Genomic DNA, 23,053 nt, shown 5'->3' on the forward strand with positions numbered 1-23,053 from the left:
GTAGTCTAAAGTCCATGTAGCTGGATTTCCTCCATGCATGACCTGGATTGTTCTTCATGTTTTTTTTTTTTTTTTTTTTTTTTTTTGATAACCCCCACACATGAAAGTTTACAGGACCTATAACACTACATTGCTATGTGTGCACAAGTGATTAAAGAAAACATTTAGCCTATTGATATGTTCCTTAAAGAGTGAGCAGTTCTACTCATTTGGAAAAACAGTATGGGGAAGATTATTCCAAAGAATAGAGGTCGATGGAATGAAGAAGATATGTTTGTTCAATATGTTTGGAGCTGGATGGCATATGGATGTTGGCCAATGAGTACTCTAGTTCTTACAGGGTAAGAAGAAAATAGAGGAATGTAGCAGACAATTCAGAGGAGCAGTGCCGATGAAAATACTTATAGAAAAGGTACAGTGCAGAAACAGTATCAATGGGAAAGTGACTGAAAGGGATCTTTGAGGGAAGGGTCATCTATTGAGTGGATTGTCCTCTTCTAGAAATCATCAATAATTCTTAGGGAAGTCTTGGGTTCTCCATACTAAATGTGGAAACAATACTTCAAGGTTGGTCAAATCTGAGACTTATGAAGTATTAGGAGTTGAGAGCAAGAGAAGTTAAATTTTTGAACAGAAAAGGACACCAAGCTTTTTAGAGGCTGAGAAGGCTATGCATGTGTATGTGGGAGGACGAACTGTGAATGGGACAGTCAACTCAAGAAGAGAAAGTTGATCTTGAAAGGAAAGTGGAAAACAGTATCAAAGTAAGAGTTCATCTGAAAATCTGAAAAATGTTAATACCAGAAACACATTTAATATTTTTTTTGTAAAAATGTTTGGCCAAGTTTCATAGCCATTGTCAATACAGTTATAGGAAAACTCAAAAAACAACTTGATTGAAAGTATGTGATATTATGTGCAATATCGGCTGCAGGAGAATAGCTCCATCTGCAGTAACAGATATTCAAAATAAATTAATTTAGTTAATTATTTTAAAATGATAAACTCTAGTTAATTACAATTATGGAACACATGAATGGTGAATATTGGTTAATATAACTTCCCAAAATTGAGAAAGTTTTAGGCAATCATTTTTGCTCAGATTTGGGTTGTGAATTATTATTATTATTACTATTATTACGGGCAACTCCAGGGAGTCATTGGACTCATCGAGGGAGGCCCCAAATCATATTCATCACAACTATTTGACATTCATACAGTATCTATCATACCTCGCCTTAAACTCATTCACTGTCACAGCATCCACCACAGACTCAGGGAGCGCATTCCACTCATTCACTACTCTAAAAGTAAAGAACCCAGCTCTAACACCTTTACTAACCACACTTTTGCCCAGTTTCCATGGATGTCCCCTAGTCCTCCCACAACCAGCCCTGTTCTCAAAAATATCTTCTGAATTAATTTTATAGAAACCCTTCAGTAATTTGAATGTCTCAATCATATCTCCCCTCCTCCGCCTATCAACCAATTTTTGCAACCCACAAATCCTCAACCTGTTCTCATACGGTTCATTCCACAGACCTGCTATCATCTTGGTCACTCGCCTCTGGATCCTCTCCACCTCCTCCCCATCAAGAAGAAACCTAGGTGACCAAATCTGAGCACAGTAGTCTAGATGGGGTCTTATCAAGTCTCGATACAGAGGAACAATAACCTGCTTGTCTCTGCTTGTCATCGTATTCTTCAGCAACCAAGTGATTTGATGAGCTGTTTTGGTCACTTTTGCAATGTGTCCCCTAAATTTCAATTCCTTATCTACCAACACTCCTAAATCTCATGCCTCATCAATTTCCTGGAGCACGGTTCCACCAATGCAGTAAACTGCCGCCAATCTTTTCACCCCAAAATGCATAACCTTATATTTTGCCACATTAAACTGACATCCATTCTCCTTAGCCCAGACCTCCAATCTATCCAAAATAATCCTGCAAAATTTTGACGTCATCTGCATTCACTATTGCCCTACCCAACTTCGCATCATCCGCAAACAAATGAACTGTTCCTCTCAGATCATTTCCTATATCATTTATGAACAAATTAAACAGCAGTGGTCCAAGAACAGATCCTTGTGGCACACCACTAGTCACAGGCCGTCTTGTGGACTCTACTCCCGAGTAAACCACTCTCTGATATCTCTCCGTCAACCACCCTCCTATCCATCTCACCAACCCTATGTCCATTCCCATATGCTGCAATTTACTGATTAGAATTCCATGTGGAATCCTGTCAAAGGCCTTGGCAAGGTCCAGTAGAATCACCGTAAACCCATTACCCTTATCCAGTTCAGCCGTCACTGTGTTATAATACATGAGCAAGTTACTGAGGCATGACCTACCCTTCACAAAACCATGCTGTCCCCGATACAGTATCCCATTTTCTTCTATCCAATCTTGTATTTTCCTCTTGACTATTTTCTCTAAGACCTTGACAATGATTCCTGATATGCTAATCGGTCGGTAATTTACTGCAGCAGTCTTGGAACCACCTTTATGCAGTGGAACTATTTTCCCCTCTTTCCACCCGCTCGGGACTAACCCAGACCCGAGACTCAAATTAAACAAAATGGTCAAGGGTACTGACAATTCTTTAGCTGCTTCTCGTACAACACGAGCTGGTATACCATCCAATCCCACAGATGTATTGACATTGAGGTTATGCAATAGACTACTCACCTCCACTTCATTCACCACAATTCCCGTATAATCTACTGGTTTATTCGTTTCTGCAATGTCACCACCTGGATGATATACTTTTGCAAAGTGCTCACTCAGTAACTCAACTATCTCAACTGATTCAGTTACCTCCCTACCATCGGCATTCTTTAAAATCAATCTGCCATGTACATTTTTCCTTTTACTTGCTACATATCTAAAAAACTGTTTAGGATTCTCTTTAGCCTGCATGGCCAATGTTCTTTCATAATCCTTTTTTGCTTTTCTTACCACACTCGTCACCCTTCTGGCCTGTGCTTTATACCGTTCATGTGCCTGCTGGTCACCCTTCTCCTTAAATTCCCTCCATAGTTGTTTCTTTTTTTGCAACTCAAGCTTAATGGTGTTATTCATCCATTTAACCCCTACTTGATTTATTATTCGGACTCTAGGTATACAGTCAGCCATTGCTTCATGCAAGCACTTCTTAACTACCTCCCATGCACTATCAACTTCTAGTCCTTGCAGTTGTACATGCCATGGCACTGAACCAATCAAACTCCTAAGCTTGTCAACTTTCCAGCCCGATAATTCCACATGTACCCTGTCTTAATTGAAAATTCTACACCTTTAGCCACCTCCCAAGTTAAGACCCTATGATCACTCTCACCGATTGGTGGCAATGTGGTCATATTTGTTACAGCCAAATCCTCAGATGTAATTACTAGGTCAAGCACTCTCTGACCACTAGTATTTTCCATTACATGCTGTCGCAGATAGTTATCCCTTAATAACCGCATAAAATCCAGTTCCTTCCTCCCGTGTGTCCTCTCCTCACTCCAATCAATGCGACCATAGTTGAAATCTCCCATAATAATCACCCTCCTTCCACCCATTTCTTCTATTTGCTTGTGCATACTGTCACCACCATCTTTTCCATCACCTGGTCTATAGCAGCACCCAATTGTATATTTAGTTCTACTAGCCACGATCTCACACCAAATGGTCTCAAATGTGCTCTTTTCTCTATCCTGCAATTCAACTTCTATTCTCCTTGGCTGGAGCTCATCAGCTATCATCAACAATACTCCTCCCCCTATTTTATTCTCTCTGTCATTCCTGAACACACTATACCCATCACATTCAATCCCACTAGTTATATCATCTACAGTCAGCCATGTTTCACTAATACCTATAACCTGTGGTCGGGAAGTGCCAACCATGGCCAAAAACTCTTCCTTCTTGTTCCTAATACTCCTAGTATTAGTGTACATGAATTTAAGACCCCCATTAGCCCCAACCCTACCTTGATGCCTTATATTAACTATCCCACTCAGATTTGTTGTCCTTATTTGCTCTGGCGAATGTGTGCTTCACAGCTTTATTTGTAGTCTTTCTAGAAGAAACTATGTTTTGTGTAACACTTTGATTTTGTTCCACCGAATTTGTGTAGGTCCACCAATTTGTCCATAATACATAAGCCACAAGAGCAGGGGATTCTATAAATTCCAGGATAAGATAGAGGAGGAGGATATTTGTCTTTGGTGAAATAAGGAATGTATTAAATTTGCAAACTGGACAGAAAATCAACTTGTACATTAATCTGACAAAGAATAGCAAGATTAAACTAAGCTTGCTATTTTTTCAGAAAGTCTCTTAACACATGGAATAGAAATTCTGGTAATTTCTTCTTAAGGAGGATTAGGACTATGGCCATAATTATGTTTCCAATGGTTTTTACATTAGAATCATTTGCACTAAAGATATTCCTGATAATAAATAGTTCTTTGTTTAAAAGAGAATTTGTAGAACAAATTTTATGACCTCTGTCAACTAAGGATTTGATTACACCATATTTCTGACAAGGATGATGATGAGAGTTAGAATCAGTGTATTTACCAGTATGAGTTGGTTTTCAATATATTGAGAACTGTAAACTGCCATTTGGTTGACGTAGAATGAGAACATCCAGTACTCACCATTCATGTGTTCCATAATTGTAAATAAATGTTGTTTATAATTTACAAATAATTAACTAAATCAATTTATTGTAATTTATTTTGAATGTCTATTAATGCAGATAGAGCTATTCTCCTGCATCCGATATTGTACATAATATCATGTGCTTTCAATTAACTTGTTCTTTTTTGAGTTTTCATATAACTGTATTGAAAATAGCTATGAAACTTAGCCGAAAATTTTACAATAAAAATATTAAACGTAAGTGTTTCTGGTATTAATATTGTATAAACAAAAGTAAGTGAGAATGAGGTACGATCTTTCTTGCAGGTAATAAGGCAGGCTTGAGTATTTTTGGCATTGACATTTGCTAAGTTGTCTTCACCTCATTTGAGGAAGTTAAGGAGATCAGTGTTTACATATGTTGTGGAAGATCTTGAGGCTCCTATCATTAGAGTACTATAGCATTTCTCAATTGAGGAACAGGAATGAAGAGTACTGTCATTGGCATAGCTGTGAATAGCATTTGAAGTCGGGGAGAGAGAGAGAGAGAGAGAGAGAGAGATGATCATTGATGGAAAAGAGGAAGAGCATAGGTTAGAGCATAGAACCCTGGCACACCCCAACATTGATTGATATCTGATAAGAGGAAGTCATCCACCATCACATGCAATGAACGATCAGTGAGAAAGCTGGCAATCCAATCACAGAGTGCAGGACAAATGCATTCATGAGGACTACATGCCAGACACAATAGAATTCCTTTGATGTAGTGAGAGTGATAACATGAGTTTCCCCATATCTTTCCATGGCTTGTGTCCAAAGGTGGGTGAGATTAACTAGGTCAAATGAGAATGGCAGAATCCATATTGGTGATCACTAGTTAACTGTCATGTCTCCAACATGAAGAAGCTGTATGTTGATAACTCCATCACTTTTGAAAGCAGTGGGTCAATAGGTGGTTAACTTTTGTCTTCTTTTTTTGGGTACAAGCTGGATGTAGGCCTGCTTCCATGCTATAGGGTAGATGTTAGTAAAGTGATAGCTTATATAGGCGTCAGGATGAGTGTTAATTCTGGAGCACAATTTTTGAAAACAACTGGAGGAATACCATCTGACCAGGAACCTTATTAGTATTGATATTAATCAGGATTTTCCTGGTATCCTTTTGGCAAAAGTTCAGAGGGTGCATGCAGCAGATGACAAACATCTGCTGCATACATCCTCCAACTCTTGCCTGGATGACTAAATCTGATGCTAAAAGGTCTGCCTTTATCTTAAGTGAGGATATGTTAAAGTCTGGTTGAAAAGTCTCCTAATGAGTTACCATTAGGTTTAGTTCTATATATCACATAACATTCAAACTGCTTTATTGCTATACCCTGTTACGAATGAGGTACTAACTCTCTGACAACAGTTCATGCCCCTAGTAAACAAAGCAGTGTTATTTCATTAATTTGTTCAAGTTATCTACTGCCTAATCATCCAATTAACATTTCCTGTGGGCTGTTTAAATTTGTGTTGGTTCTACATGTTAATAAAATGCTTTAGATGGCTTGATTAACAAAACAAATAAAAAAAAAAATTCAGTATTAAGCAAAGCTACTTTTGATTTTCAGAATTTAAAATATCAATATTTAAATCTGGAGGTCACGTAAGCATCAAAGCCAAATAACTGGAAGGAGATCTTCACATCACTTTTAAGGAATGCAGAGTACTGACTGAGGCTTCCAACCTAACGTCCAATCCTGACCTTGACATGGTACATCTCATTAGTTGATATCTACTGGGTACTGAACGAATGAGGATGAGCTGGTAATTGTACTTCTGTTGGCTTAAACAAGAAATATATATGTTGGTACATGTGTATTTCTTGTCCACATGAGATTTCATGTGATCAAACTGCATGATTGGGAAATGGACAATAAAACTTATTTGTGCCTATGGTTCCACAGAAGGTTTTTCTGAGGAAGAAATGGTGAAATTGTGTCATTAGAGCAGGAAGCTGACAAAAAGAAAATGGAAAAACTTGTCCACGTGGACACCTTTTTCCATTTTCAAGCAGGAAGTGAATATAAAAGCAATTTGCTTTTATATTCACTTCCATATAAGCATATGAAAACATTTTGAGAAAATTAGAAGAAAAGGGCAAGGCTAATAATAATGGTAAGTATCTGCTGAATTTCTTCTCAGGATACAAGAGTAACAGAAGATATGAAATTACAAGTGACCATCACTTCGTTTTAAATAGGATAAAAATGAATATCATATTGAAAAGAATTTAAAAAAATTAAACTTCAGCAGTTTTTACAGATAACAGGGAGGCATGTGGTGAAGTTTTCTGTAAGGATAGAAAAATAAGAACATCATTATGGACACAGAAAGGTAAAGAAACAGTTCTGGAAGAGAAGAAAGTATTCCAAAAGTTTTTAGCAAATAAATCGGCAGATGGCCTAAAAGAATACAGAAAGATGTAAGAGAACTAAGCTATGTGCAAAAGTATCTAAACAAAAATTGTGGGAAATTTTCAGTAAAAATATAGAAGATAAATATTAGGAAGGTGGCAAAAATTTTCTCTATTGAAAAAGCTTAGAAATAGAGGAAAGAGTATTGTAAAAGGAATCAAAGATAATAAAGGTGACATGAAAACTGAAAACAGTAGGATAAGAATTTGTTGTTTTAAGGATACTTGCGACATAAGACTGAATGATATAATCACGTAATCACAAGAAAGATATTTATTTAACCAAATATTTCGGTCTGGAATATTTGGTTAAATAAATATCTTTCTTGTGATTACGTGATTATATCATTCTGAAAACAGTAGAAACTTTTTGGGACAGTTGCAACCAGGAGTATGTATCAATATTCGATATAGAAAATGCCATCAAAAACTTGAAATACAGCTGGAGTAGATGATATTCAACCAGAAATGCATACAATAATATATCTAAAGAAAAACTTTTCAAAACATTAGTTAGTTATATAGAGTAAATGGAACATTATACAGAGTAATACATATTAAAGGATGTATGTATGGTTTGATATAAAATCAGGTATAAGACAAGAATGCATGTTATCTCCACCCATATTCACATCTATATCGATTACATTGTGAAACAGTGACATTAGACCTGATATTAGAATCAGATATCAAACTTAGCTCTTTCCTTTTTGCAGATTGTTGTTTTTCTAAATACATGTCTCCAGGATTATCTAACTAAATTGAATAACAGTTCTACCAAATTTGGCATGAAAATTAGCAATAAAAAGACCAAAATTCAGAAAATAGACAGGAACAGAGAAAATTTCAGCTGCATTCTCAAAGGAGAACCTGTAGAACAACTAAAACATTTCTAGTGTTTAGACGCAGTTTTTGGTGAAGATAGTAAATTAAATTGGAAATATCAAGATAATAAGCAAGGCTTGTATGGTGGTGAGCCAGTTGAATAGATATTCTATAGAATAAGAGAGAAATTAGCCAAAACACTAAATTAGCAGTATACCAGATGGTGTTCAAATCTATTTTAACTTATAAATCTGAGAGTTGGATTAGAAATAAAGCACTTTATTAAAGATTGGGAGCCTGAAGAGATGTCATTAATGACAGAATCAAATTAAAAATGAAGATATTAGGAAGGAACTTGATATTGTTAGTATTGAAGAATGTGTGAGCAGTGTTAATCTAATGTGGTATGGTCACTTAGACACTTAAATAGAATGGGAGAGGAAAGGTTGACAGAACAGGCGTTTGTGGCACGAGGAAAGACCCAGAGGAAGACCAAAATCTAGGTAAATTGACTGTCAGAAGTGCCATAGAACAACAAAATGTGATATATGACAATATTGAAATCCAGTAATAGAATGATTTAGAGGAAATCTGTTAATGGGATTAACTTGATTAAGTTTATGTTATTAATAATAACATAAACTTAATCAAGCAGTGCTGTCATAGTAGCCCAAACACCCTTAGTGGGTATATATATCAAGTTTTATCTTTAGTAACTTAGGCATTTTCAAAGGTATACAAAGGTAAACAAATGAATAGAACACAAATTGCAAAGAAGAAAATCTCCAAAATTATATGATTATAAAACAGTATGGACCAAGTGAATCAGTGGACTATCTGCTTGACTTCATCCACACTTAGATAGAGGCAGTGGCGGGATTCAGCCAGTTTGCACCGTTTCGGCAGAACTGACACCTAGTTTTTGTTGAGTTCGGCGAACGGTTGTTAAAATGGCACTTGTAATCAGGGTTCTCTTTAAGGTGGGCACTTTGGCAGCCGCCCAATGTGGAAATCACAAATTTACATTCCTTACTCTTTTTTAACGTTCATCTGTGCAACAACGTATTCTAAGTGCCCATGGTAATGTTTATTCTATCCATAGGTGAAAAAAATTTGACAGAACTATGCTTGTAATATTGATTTATTCATTTCATAAAACTCGTTATACCTTTGATGAAATACTACATTTTTATTCCCTCGCATTTGTTACTTCAGTAAACAAACATATAACGTAAAAAGAAAAAGTGCCAAACAACCAGGGGGTGGCATGCTGTCATTTGTTTCAGCTTTGTGTTACGCCCAAAATTCCCATGAGATATTATGAGTGCGCTGGTGTTCCCTGATAAAAGCGAAGAAAACTGCAAGTTAGGAAGTCAATCAAGAAGCAATATGAAATATCTTAAATAACAGTTTTATTGTTTTTTTTGTCAGGTATTATTTAATATTTTTTCATTAATATTTTAAAACTCTTATAACATAATCTATTTTTGTGTACCTTTTATTGTTCTTGTTTAAGTGTTAACTATATGAAATAATAAACTATCTTTCAGTATATCGTTTTTTTTATACTTAAAATGGTCATTAGGGCAGCAAACTGGTTGTTAAATTATTTGAATCCCACCACTGGATAGAGGGAAAACTATTGTCCTAAAAAGACTGCTTAAAAGTGAAAGTTTATTTGTTTTGGAGTTGGCTTATGCTTTACAGAACATGCCTAGTCTAAACATATTTCTATGTAAAAAAGAAAAAAAAAGAAAACTTCTGCCTGTCATCTAGGAGACTGTTATCCTTTATTTAAATCAACATAAAATTCAGCTACCTTTTGACTGTATCCAGAAGAGAATATTTGAAAGCTAGCTTGAAATTCCAGGTTCTTTTCAGCTTGTTTATCTTTTGTTATCGTTGAAAATGCCTAGTTAATATATGAAAAGTACTGGATTAAAGTGTCGACTTTTTTTACCCGTTATGTTGATAATTGGGGGTGCTTAAGGGTCAAAGCTGTATAACTGAGAGGAGACCTCCACATAGCCTTTAAAGGAATGCGGAGAACCAACCAGGGCTTCTGACCTAATGTCCAATCCTCACCTTCTTGTGGTGCACCCTGTTGGGTATCTACTTTGATACTGAACGAACGAGGATGGGCTGGCAATTTGGGATTTAGCCGACCAAATTGTATTCTTATTGGTTAAACCAAAATAAAAAATGATGGTACGACATGACAAAATTTCATGCCGGCTGAGGCGTTGCCCGGTTAAACAAGGTCCCCGTTGTTTTCGCCAGGGAACCAGGGCGAACAGCGAAAAGTCAGCTACTGGAACAAATCTGAAAACAAACCCCAACTCAACATCACGAGAGTAGAAAATCGGTACTACTAACATAAGAAGTGTGAATGGCAAAGAAATGGAGCCAGCTGAGGAATTAGATAAGTACCAGATCGACATAATAGGGATGACTGAAACAAAAAAGACCAAAACTGGTGAGATCTTTCTGAGCAATAAATACAAAATGTTATATTCAGGCAATGACAATCAAGGAAAAGAAGGAGTAGCCATAGTATTCAACACAAAATATGAGGCTAATCTTCTTGAATGGCAGTCAGTCTCAAGTAGAGTAATGTGGGCAAATATGAGAATGGGGAACTGGACAATGAGACTTATTTGTGCCTATGGTCCCACAGAAGGTTCCACTAAGGTTTCTGTTGAGGAATTTTTTGAGGCTTTAGAAAAAGCAACTGACACAATGAAAAAGGAAAAGTTGGTCCTTGTTGGGGATCTAAACAGCAGAGTAGGAAATGATTGTGAGACATACAAAAATATTTTGGGAAAATTTGGAGAAAAGAGCAAAGCTAATAATAATGGCAAATATCTGTTGGATTTCTGCTCAGGACGTGGACTGGTTATTATTAACACCATGTTCCAACATAAAAATGTGCACAAATTCACATGGAAAGAAGAGGCAAGGAATAAGAAAAGTCTCATTGACTATGTTATTGTTGATAGTGATGTTTTCTCCCTGGTGCAGGACACCAGAGTGTACAGAGGATTTGAAATTGGAAGCGATCACTATTTAGTCTTGAGCAGGATAAAATTGAATTTCATATTGAAAAGAATGACATGTACTAAAGTTTTAAAACCAATAAAAGTGGAGCAGCTCTCAGATGTGAACTGTAGACTAAAATACAGAAAGATTATTGAAGAAAAAATGAAAGAGTTTGAGAACAGGAATCCAACCTTGGAGATTCAGTGGCAAACTCTGAAGAAAACATTGATTGATTCTGCCAGAGAGGTATGTGGCGAGGTTGTCTGCAAGGATAAAAAAATCCGAACTCCCTGATGGACACAGGAAGTTAAAGAGGCAGTGAAGGAAAAGAAGAAAGCATATCAAAAGTTCCTGTCAAATAAGTCAGCTTGTGCTCTTAGAGAATACAGAGACAAATGCAAGAATGCTAAACACTGTGTAAAACTAGCTAAACAAAAGTCATGGGAGGACTTTGGCAAGAATATAGAAAATAAATATCAAGAAGGTGGCAAAATATTCTGGAGGTTGTTGAAGAAGCTTAGGAATGGAGGAAAGAGTGTTGTAAATAAAAGGAGTTAGAAATGATAAAGGTGACATGAAAACGGGAGAAAAAGATATCCTTGAAGTATGGAGTAATTACTTTGAAAAACTGCTAAATGAAACAAGCAGTGATGACAGCACAGTGGTAAAAAACACTGACCAGGCATGCAGTCAGGAACCCATATCCATACTTGAAGTAGAAAAATCCATCAAAGGCTTGAAATGTGGAAAGGCAGCAGGAGTAGATGATATTCGACCAGAAATGCTGAAATATGGTGGTATAAGAGTCTTACAGTGGCTGCACTGCATAGTTCAGAAAGCCTGGACAGAGGGACGAATTCCCGATGATTGGAGTAGAGCTCTCATAGTACCCATATATAAAAAGGGAAATAAAATTGAATGCGAGAATTACAGAGGTATTTCCCTACTGAGTGTTCCTGGCAAGATCTATGCAAGTATACTTGAGAAACGGTTGAGAAGAATTGTGGAAGAAAAGCTTGGTGAAGAACAAGCTGGATTCAGGCTAAATAGAGGCTGTCAGGATCAGATCGTCACTTTACGACAAATGGTCGAGAAAGCATGGGAATATAACGGAGATCTGTATTTAAGTTTTGTCGATTTGGAAAAGGCATATGACAAGGTGCCAAGAGAGAAGCTATTCTATACGCTACAGTTATATGGTGTCAATGGGGCATTATATCAAGCAATATTTAGTCTTTATTTGAGTTGTAAGTCAGCAGTTAGAATTGAAAGAAGTACAGGAAGATGGTTTAATGCTAAATCTGGTGTGAGACAAGGATGTACATTATCCCCTCTATTATTCATTATCTATATGGATCACATTATGAAGGAAAGTGGTATTAAACATAATATCAAAATCAGAGATGTTAATATCAGCTCTTTGCTTTATGCGGATGATATTATACTTCTAAATAAATCCGCTAGAAGTCTGCAGGATTCTCTGACTAAATTGAGTAGATGTTGTAATAGATATGGTATGAAAGTCAGCAATAAAAAGACAAAGACAATGAAAATAGGCAGAATCATTGAAAATGTCAACTGTATTGTGAATGGAGAACCTGTGGAACAAGTGAAACATTTCAGCTACTTAGGCACGATTTTTATTGAAGATGGTAAATTAAATATAGAAATAGACAACAGAATCAGCAAAGCTGGTACGGTAGGAAGTCAATTGAATAAATTCATATGGAATAAGAGAGAAATTAGTCAGAACACTAAATTAGCCGTATACAAGACAGTGTTCAAACCAGTTTTAACTTATGGATCTGAGAGCTGGTTCAGAAGTAAAACACTTGACCAAGACTAGAGACCGCAGATATGAGAGTCCTGAGAAAGATTATAGGTGTGAACAGATGGCATCAATGGCAGTGTCATATTAAAAATGAGGATATTAGGAAAGAACTTGACATTGCTAACGCATTCCTGGATGTTGACAGAGCTTATCTCAGGTGGTATGGTCACTTAAACAGAATGGGCGAAGAAAGATTAGCAAAACAAGTGTTCTCTGCCACGTTGGCAGCAAAACGACCCAGAGGAAGACCAAGATATAGGTGGATTGATACGGTACAAAGTGCCTTAGATGATAGAAATATAAGATCTGATATTGTTGCAGTATTGACAAGTAATAGATTGATTTGGAGGAAAATTGTAGATAGGAAGTTAGTAATGATGTAATTTTTTTCATGTAGTACTATCATATCCTGTACACCCCTTGAGGGTACATGGCAGGAATTTGATGATGTTGTTGTTTATTGAGCCATCTGGGTATTTTATTAATATTAAAGGAAGGATTGCTTGGCTGCCAGAAGTGATATATTACACTTCACCATCCTGATTTATTGTGTGTGTGTTTCCAGGATGGAAAAATTCTATTTCTCTATTTTACTGGACAATAATTTGAAAAACTGAAATTTAAGGAAACAGATGAATTGATCAAGCTATTGCATATTAGGAGAGTAGAGAGAACTCAGCAGTGTATGGGACTGGGTTTGGAATTATTTACTTATGGCAATGTCAGATTGTATTCCTAAGGTTAGGAGGACAAATAAGATAGGAGTGAAAGGATGAATCATCGAATTAAGCAGGAATATCATGGAAGATGACGTGTGTGTAGTGAAGAAAGAGAAGATGGCATGAAAAGGATATTGACTGAAACAATAAATCAAAACCCAGGAGAAAAGGTGAATATGAAAGACTCGCTTCAGTTGCTGAAAATGGAAAATGAGTTACATCTATTGAAGATGTAGTGGAAGTGCTCATTAAGTTTGTTATCATATTTCATGTAATGAAGAGTTAAGAGTAGTGTTGAATAACAACAGGAAAGAGGATAGAAAACTGATAGTTTGAGAATAGGAAGTGTTCAGAATATTAAGTAACCTTGATGTTAATAAGGCTGTTGAACTGAAAGGTATTTTGCCATGCATATTATGGGAAATGTGCAAAAGAGGGGGTTAAAAAAAAAAAATTTAACCCAGGGTTAAATAACCCTTTATTACTATGGAGGTCACTGAAAAGCACATCATGCTTTGAGTTCAAAAAAAAAAGGCAGTAGTGCCGCTAGCAGTGGAAAATGTGCAAGAAGTGTATGCTGATAATGTTTTGAATGTGTGAAAGTACCAACGATGGTTCGAAAATTTCAACGAGGGAACTTTAGCTTGAAAGACTCCCCTTGCTCTGGGTATACTGTCTCTCTCGATAATGATATGCTGGTAGCCACTATTGCAAGAAATGCCAATGCAACTATTGAAGATTTAACAAAAGATCTTAATTCATCATCAGCCATCCATCGCCATTTGTACGAACTTGAAATAATGTCTAAGTTCGGAAAGTGGGTTCCTCACGAATTGACGAACGACAATCATAGAGTTGAAAGTTTATTTTTCACTTGGTTAGACTACAATAAATTTAGTTTAATCCTTTATCCAAGTGTGAGCAAACAAAGTTTGTGCCTGAAAGTATGTTCAGGACTGGGGTAAGGTGGTACAACACCAGGCAACTCATTGCGAAGGTGGAGTTGTACCACCTTACCCCAGTCCTGAAGATACTTTCAGGTACAAACTTTGTTTGCTCACACTTGGATAAAGGATTAAACTATAGTCTAACCAAGTGAAAAATAACCTTTCAACATCTTTCTCTAAATCCAGAGTAATTTAATAAAAAGGTGACACACTGTTTGGCAACTCCTATAGGTAGAGATGACCTTGCTAATGCTTCTACCTCATATCTCCACTTGGGCCCAGCTCCCACTGAAGAGACCTCAATAAAGGTCGAAACTAGTCTGTGTTAAGTGGCCCTTCCCTTAATGCATAACATTATACATATCCACAAGGAGATGTGTTTTGCATTATGAGAGATACTGAGATAGGAGTGATATTAGCTTGTTCCACTTTTGCAATGAGTTGCCTGGTGTTGTACCACCTTACCCCAGTCCTGAAGATACTTTCAGGTGCAAACTTTGTTTGTTCACACTTGGATAAAGGATTAAACTAACTTTATTATTATTAACAATCATAGAGATCGCATCAATCTGCACTGATCTTCATTCTTGAGAGGTTCAATCTCTGTTTCTGAGTTGGGTAGTCACTGGTGATGAAAAGTGGATATTTTACAAGAATGTTAAACACCTAAGGCAATGGGTTCATTCAGAGGAACAGTCTAAACCACAGCCAAAAGAAGACCTTCAGCCTCAGAAGGTTTTGATATGCTCCTGATCTTGCACTTTCAGATTACCACTTATTTCGAAGTTTGCAACATTTCATTAATGAAAAACAATATGATATATTAGAGGCACTGAAATTGAATCTATGTGACTTCTTTGCCTCTAAACTTCCTGAATTCTATAGAAATGGCATTATGAAGGTTTCACAACGTTGGAAGAGCATTATTGATTCAATAATGCTCTTCCAGATTCGATAATACTCTCCAGGAGAATGTATACTTGATTAAATTAGCAAGTGATTTATCATTTATATCCTTTCAGAACTTAATTTAAAAAACAACATTACTTTTGGGATAATCATATATGTATATAGAGAGAGAGAGAGAAAGAGATCTTTTTTTTTAATAAAAAATAAAAAATTTTCATTTGTTTCACCTACAACTATGATTCTCCAAATACCCTCTGTAGTAGCCTTCAAGTTGGTATGTTGTAATGCAATATTGATATAAGCTAACAGAAACTCTAGATTACTACAAGCTTTTTGGGACTTTTTTTTAAAGTGGATACATTCAATTTTCACAAAACATGCTGTGACATAGAGCAAGAAATCACCTGAGAATTAAACACTCCTTTAACTGCTTTCCAAAGAAAGATGTATTCTAAAATGTTTGAACACCTGAAGTATCTTTTTAATATATGGGGTTATAAAACTAAATTCAATAAACCATCGACTGTTTTCAAAAACTCAAGTCCAGTAGAAGAGCAGTCAAAATGACAATGAACATAAATAATTTACATTGGTTACTGCTGATGTCGTTAAACACAAATTAGCTAAGGAAATCAAATACTTCAGTAATGAGTCTTCTTCAGATATTTCAAATGAAGATAAACTGGTCCATCATATGAAATTATTATTACCCAAGACCCCATGGAGTCAAAGACTCATCTGGAAAGTCCTTTTATCATACACAGCTTATCATACTGTGCTTTAAACATGCTCAAATTCTCTGCAGACACCACAATCTCAGGCAAGGCATTCCAATCATTCACTATTCTGCATGAAAAAAACCTGCTTCTCACTTCCCTACTCACACCCTCTTTATACAGTTTCCAGGGATGATCTCTGGTTCTTCTCTGATCTCCCACTGTTTTCTGTAGAACCTCTCCAACATTGATCCTGTAACAACCCCTTACTAACTTGTAGGTTTCTATCATAGCCCTCTTCCTCTTGTCCACCAGACTGCAAATTGCATCTTCTCCATCTTTCCTCATATTCGACATTCCAGAGGTTAGAAACTACCTTAGTCAGTCGCCTCTGGACCCTTTCCAACGTCTCCTTGTCTTCTGAAAACCAATCTGGCACAATAGTCCATGTTGCCTAATCAAAGCCTTATACAATGAAACAAGAATCTCTCTACTTCTACAAGTAGAAGTAGGGAGATTCTTGTTGCAAATGATGCTGAGATTCCTCTGCATCATTCCCAGAAGCCTTTGTGTTGTCTTCACAATTTTGGCAATGTGTCCTCTAAATTTCAGATCCTTATCCACTATCACCTGCAGTTCTCTTATTTCCTCCACCTCCAACAATATATCCTCACCAAGCATAAATTCTGCATCCCATCTTTGTTTCCCAAATTTTAAAACCTTACATTTTGCAACATTGAACTTGCATTCCCATGCCCAATCACTCAATTTATTCAAGGCTTCCTTTATGGCCACAACATCTTCTCTACTTTTCATGGTTCGTCCCAACTTTGCATCATCTGCAAACAACTGAATATCTCCATCCAAATCTTCACCAATATCATTAATATACAAGTGAACAGTAATTGCCCTAAAACAGATCCCTGAGGCGCACCACTAGTGACTTGCCTTTTCCTGGATATCGTTCTCCCATACACAACTTGTTGACACCTATCAGATAGCCAGTCTCCAATCCAATGCAGTAATCTAATATCCATCCACATCCGCTTTAGTTTGATTATCAACTTATCATGCAGTAATCTATCAAAAGCCTTTGTGAAATCTAAGTATGTTACTGTCCAAAGAAGCAGTCACCTTATTGTAGTAAGTAAGTAGATTTACTAAAACTTGACCTCCCTTTAGCAAATCCATGCTGTCCGTCAAAGATAATACCATTGTTGTCAACCCAATTTTGGATCTAGTTCTCACAAGCTTCTTCAACAACTTAACCACAGCACCTGACACACAGTTAGGCCTATAGTTTGATGCTTGAGTTCGATCACCTCCTTTATGAAGTGGCACAATCTTGCCCTCCTTCCACTCCTTAGGAACTTGACCCAGTGCAAGACTCGTATTAAATAAATATGTCAAGGCAGGTTTCAACTCCTTGGCACATTCCTTCAGAATACGTTGTGATATATTATCAAGTCCTGCAGCCTTATTAACATATTTGCTCAACTCCCCATACACCTCTTGTTCACTTAGTCAGTCTCTCCTCCCCATCATCAACTGCTCTCAATCTCTCCATGAAGTCACATTCACAAGATTGAAAGACCTTTATAAACTTCTCATTAAGTATCTCCACTACATCTTCCACAACAGCTGTCTTTATACAGTTTTCTCCAACTAATGTCATCCTTCCATAATCATTCTTTCTTTTGCCGGCTACATATCGAAAGAACTCCTTAAGATTCTTTTTGGCTTCATTAGCTAACCGCTGTTCATATCTTACTTTTGCTACCCTTACCAACAAGTCACCTGCCTTGCCTGGTCTTTGTAATCCTCATGGAATTGGTTATTTCCACTTCTTTTATACTGCCTCCATAATGCTCTTTTTCTCTGTATTGCATGCTTAATTTCTTTATTCATCCATTTCACACCTACTTTATTTAACCTTCTCACCCTTAGAATCCATTTAGACATTGCATCTAGATAGTTCTTGAAGATCTCCCAAGCTGCATTGATCTCTTTTCCAGCTAACTCCTCTTTCTATACTACACCTGCAAGCTGTCTCCTGAGCTCTTCATAATCACCCCCCTTGTAGTTCCACATATATCCTTTTCTCACAGAGGTCCTCACACTGCAGATGCATAGATAAAAATGTGAAGAAATGTTTGTTGGCATAATTCCTCTCTAAAACTCTGCTGTAGTGTACATTGATAGATGAACAAAATGAACAAGTTCTTATCATTGAAAGCTGGTAATTGAATTGACAAGTAAAAAATATTTGTAGCAAATGCAAATTATCACATGTAATTTGAAGTTAACTGTTTTAAATTCTGTTAGAGATCTTCTCTTTGTTGATGAAATCATCAAAACAGTAGTAATATATATTTCATGCTATGGGTGAGTAAATCCCCCCCCCCCCCTTCCACAGTATATTTACGTGGTATTTCTGGAACCCTGGAAGGAGGAGAGGTGATATGATTGCGATATATAATTTGTGAGAGGAGCCTGTCAAATAGATACAGGAGAATTATTGTATAGATTATCAGTGATGGTGGAAAAACATACAATCATACCTGGAAACTGTACAAAGTTATGTGAATGAGGAAGTGAAATGGAGATTTTTTACATAGCAGGTGGTGAATAAGTGGAATGGATCGAGGAGTTGTGGTGATTATTTTACCTCCCATGATGAGTCTTCAGGCTCCATGAAGGCTTGGAAATAATACTAATAAATGAAGGAATTCCAAATTAATTGCACAAAACAAACGTAGTGTAAAGTAGATGAAAATATACCTTCAAGAACACCTAAAAGTAACTTTGAAGGTATGCCTTCTGAAATTTCATTAAATCGGTGAATTCTACATAGCTTAGTCACCAGGTCCTTTTAATAGAATATTCATCAGTTATCCATTTCTTGTAATTTTTCTTATAGTTATCTATGAAGTGCAGTTCTGTTTCTTGAATTGATATGTTATTTACTGCTGAATAATCACCCCAAGAATTTTTTTGAACATTTTTATGTAACCTAACTGATATTTTGATTTCAGGAAGAGCCATTCTCTAAACCACAAGTGAGCAGGTGGAGAGGGCTAGTAGGATCGTGTGACTCTCAATCTCTGCCATCAGACACCTCATCTTGTGGAACTTCAGTTTTGACTACTGGCAATGCATTTTTTGATACCAAGGGTATGTTTTAACGCTTGTGCTAATCATTAATGTTCTTCTATTAACTGTAAAAGAATATCTATTCCAAGCAAAATCATCAGGATGCCAAAGCTGCATAATTTTTTAATTCAATGAAAGTGAATTATTTTGTCACCCCTGTCCTTTAGATGGGGGAGGAGTGAATTATATACAGTGGGGAGCTATAGGGGGGCTCGCCCGAGCCCCTTGTTCTTCTTGTTTACTTTTTTTATTTTTCCAAAGAAAAAAAGAAAAAAAAATTTTTTTTTTGAAATATATTAAGCGAAAAAATCATACAGTAACCTAACAAAGTGATTTTATTAAATAAAATATTATAGTTACTGTTACTAATAAATAAATAAATAGGACTATAAAATAATGCCCCTTTATTGGTACCATTGATTATCACTTGAAGTATAAAAACAATAGAGAAATATAACGTATTTCAATATTACTGTGTTTAGATAATATTTATTTATTGTTTATAGATTGTTTGTCATAAAAACTTCTATCGCAAACAAAAGAAATTTGTTTTGTTTATGAAAAATGCAGACTATTTCATATGTGCGATTATAAAATATTTTATTCTTATTATACTTTGATACATAAAAAATGTTTTTCTTATGTAAGATAAATTAACACAGATGATTATGTGCAAATATTTCATGTTTAGATCATGAAATATTTGTTTAAAAATGATAGCTTTACAGGTTGACTGTCCCCTCATACTTTTTGATTGGATTAGTACATGAGCTGTATTAATAAAAGTTTTTGTGTGAAATATGGCTTTTTTTTTTGTTCGACGATGCGAGCCCTTTGTTAAAATTTCCATAGCTCACCACTTATTTTTATATCATCATCATCAAATTCCTGCCATGTACCCTCAAGGGGTGTACAGGATATGACAGTACTACATGAAAAAATTACATCATTACTAACTTCCTATCTACAATTTTCCTCCAAATCAGTCTGTTACGTGTCAAGACTCCAACATTATCAGATCTGATATATTTCTATCGTCTAAGGCACTTTGTACCGTATCAATCCACCTATATCTTGGTCTTCCTCTGGGTCGTTTTCCTGCCAACCTGGCAGAGAAAACTTGTTTTGCTAATCTTTCCTCTCCCATTCTATTTATGTGACCATACCACCTGAGATTAGCTCTGCTAATGCATTCCTGGATGCTGACAATGTCAAGTTCTTTCCTAATATCCTCATTTTTAATATGATATTGCCATTGATGCCATCTGTTCACGCCTCTAATCTTTCTCAGGACTCTCATATCTGCGGTCTCTAGTCTTTGGTCAAGTGTTTTACTTCTGACCCAGCTCTCAGATCCATAAGTTAAAACTGGTTTGAACACTGTCTTGTATACAGCTAATTTAGTGTTCCGACTAATTTCTTTCTTATTCCATATGAATTTATTCAATTGGCTTCCCACCATACCAGATTTGCTGATTTTGTTGTCTATTTCTATATTTAATTTACCATCTTCAGTAAAAATCGTGCCTAAGTAGCTGAAATGTTTTACTTGTTCCACAGGTTCTCCATTCACAACACAGTTGACATTTTCAATGATTCTGCCTATTTTCATTTTCATTGTCTTTGTCTTTTTATTGCTGACCTTCATACCATATCTATTACAACAGCTATTCAATTTAGTCAGAGAATCTTGCAGACTTGTAGTGGATTTATTTAGAAGTATAACATCATCCGCATAAAGCAAAGAGCTGACATTAACATCTCTGATTTTGATATCAGGTTTAATACCACATTCCTTCATAATGTGATCCATATAGATAATGAATAACAGAGGGGATAATGTACATCCTTGTCTCACACCAGATTTAACATTAAACCATCTTCCTGTACTTCCTTCAATTCTAACTGCTGACTTACAACTCAAATAAAGACTAAGTATTGCTTGATATAATGCACCATTGACACCATATAACTGCAGCGTATTGAATAGCTTCTCTCTTGGCACCTTGTCATATGCCTTTTCCAAATCGACAAAACTTAAATGCAGATCTTTGTTATATTCCCATGCTTTCTCGACTATTTGTCGTAAAGTGAAGATCTGATCCTGACAGCCTCTATTTGACCTGAATCCAGCTTGTTCTTCACGAAGCTTTTCTTCCACAATTCTTCTCAACCGTTTCATAAGTATACTTGCATAGATCTTGCCAGGAACACTCAGTAAGGAAATAATTCTGTAATTCTCACATTCAGTTTTATTTCCCTTTTTATATATGGGTGCTATGAGAGCTCTACTCCAATCATCGGGAATTCGTCCGTCTGTCCAGGCTTTCTGAACTATGCAGTGCAGCCACTGTAAGACTCTTATACCACCATACTTCAGCATTTCTGGTCGAATATCATCTACTCCTGCTGCCTTTCCACATTTCAAGCCTTTGATGGCTTTTTCTGCTTCAAGTATGGATATGTATTCCTGACTGCATGCCTGGTCAGTGTTTTTTATCACTGTGCTGTCATCACTGCTTGTTTCATTTAGCAGTTTTTCAAAGTAATTACTCCATACTTCAAGGATATCTTTTTCTCCTGTTTTCATGTCACCTTTATCATCTCTAATTCCTTTTACAGCACTCTTTCCTCCATTCCTAAGCTTCTTCAACAACCTCCAGAATATTTTGCCACCTTCTTGATATTTATTTTCTATATTCTTGCCAAAGTCCTCCCATGACTTTTGTTTAGCTAGTTTTACACGCTGTTTAGCTTTCTTACATTTGTCTCTGTATTCTGTAAGAGTAAAAGCTGACTTATTTGCCAGGAACTTTTGATATGCTTTCTTCTTTTCCTTCACTGCTTCTTTAACTTCCTGTGTCCACCAGGGAGTTCTGATTTTTTTATCCTTGCAGACAACCTCACCACATGCCTCTCTGGCAGAATCAATCAATGTTTTCTTCAGAGTTTGCCACTGAATCTCCAAGGTTTGATTCCTGTTCTCAAACTCTTTCATTTTTTCTTCAATAATCTTTGTGTATTTTAGCCTACAGTTCACATCTGAGAGCTGCTCAACTTTTATTCGCTTTAAAACTTTCTTACATGTTATTCTTTTCAATATGAAATTCAATTTTATCCTGCTCAAGACTAAATAGTGATCACTTCCAATTTCAAATCCTCTGTACACTCTGGTGTCCTTCACCAGGGGCAGAACATCACTATCAACAATAACATAGTCAATGAGACTTTTCTTATTCCTAGCCTCTTCTCTCCATGTGAATTTGTGCACATTTTTATGTTGGAACATGGTGTTAGTAATAACCAGTCCATGTCCTGAGCAGAAATCCAACAGGTATTTGCCATTATTATTAGCTTTGCTCTTTTCTCCAAATTTTCCCAAAATATTTTTGTATGTCTCACAATCATTTTCTACTCTGCTATTTAGATCCCCAACAAGGACCAACTTTTCCTTTTTCATTGTGTCAGTTGCTTTTTCTAAAGCCTCAAAAAATTCCTCAACTTCTACCTTAGTAGAACCTTCTGTGGGACCATAGGCACAAATAAGTCTCATTGTCCAGTTCCCCATTCTCATATTTGCCCACATTACTCTACTTGAGACTGACTGCCATTCAAGAAGATTAGCCTCGTATTTTGTGTTGAATACTATGGCTACTCCTTCTTTTCCTTGATTGTCATTGCCTGAATATAACATTTTGTATTTATTGCTCAGAAAGATCTCACCAGTTTTGGTCTTTTTTGTTTCAGTCACCCCTATTATGTCGATCTGGTACTTATCTAATTCCTCAGCTAGTTCCATTTCTTTGCCATTCAGGCTTT

General features: G+C 36.3%; 1 protein-coding gene across 1 annotated transcript in view; it reads left to right on the forward strand.

Annotated features, from left to right (window-relative positions):
• Positions 1-19,266, forward strand: part of LOC150094013 (uncharacterized) — a 286,529-nt gene extending 267,263 nt beyond the window's left edge. The window contains exon 12 of the mRNA XM_090412937.1: positions 19,117-19,266. Coding sequence (XP_090269063.1) covers positions 19,117-19,266 — 150 coding nt within the window. The remainder of the gene's footprint in view (positions 1-19,116) is intronic.
• Positions 19,267-23,053: the final 3,787 nt, after the last annotated feature.

This window comes from Typopeltis vanoorti, chromosome 23, assembly GCF_054136105.1.
Source record: "Typopeltis vanoorti isolate ZY-2024b chromosome 23, IOZ_Tvanoo_1.0, whole genome shotgun sequence".
Lineage (NCBI taxonomy): Eukaryota > Metazoa > Arthropoda > Arachnida > Uropygi > Thelyphonidae > Typopeltis > Typopeltis vanoorti.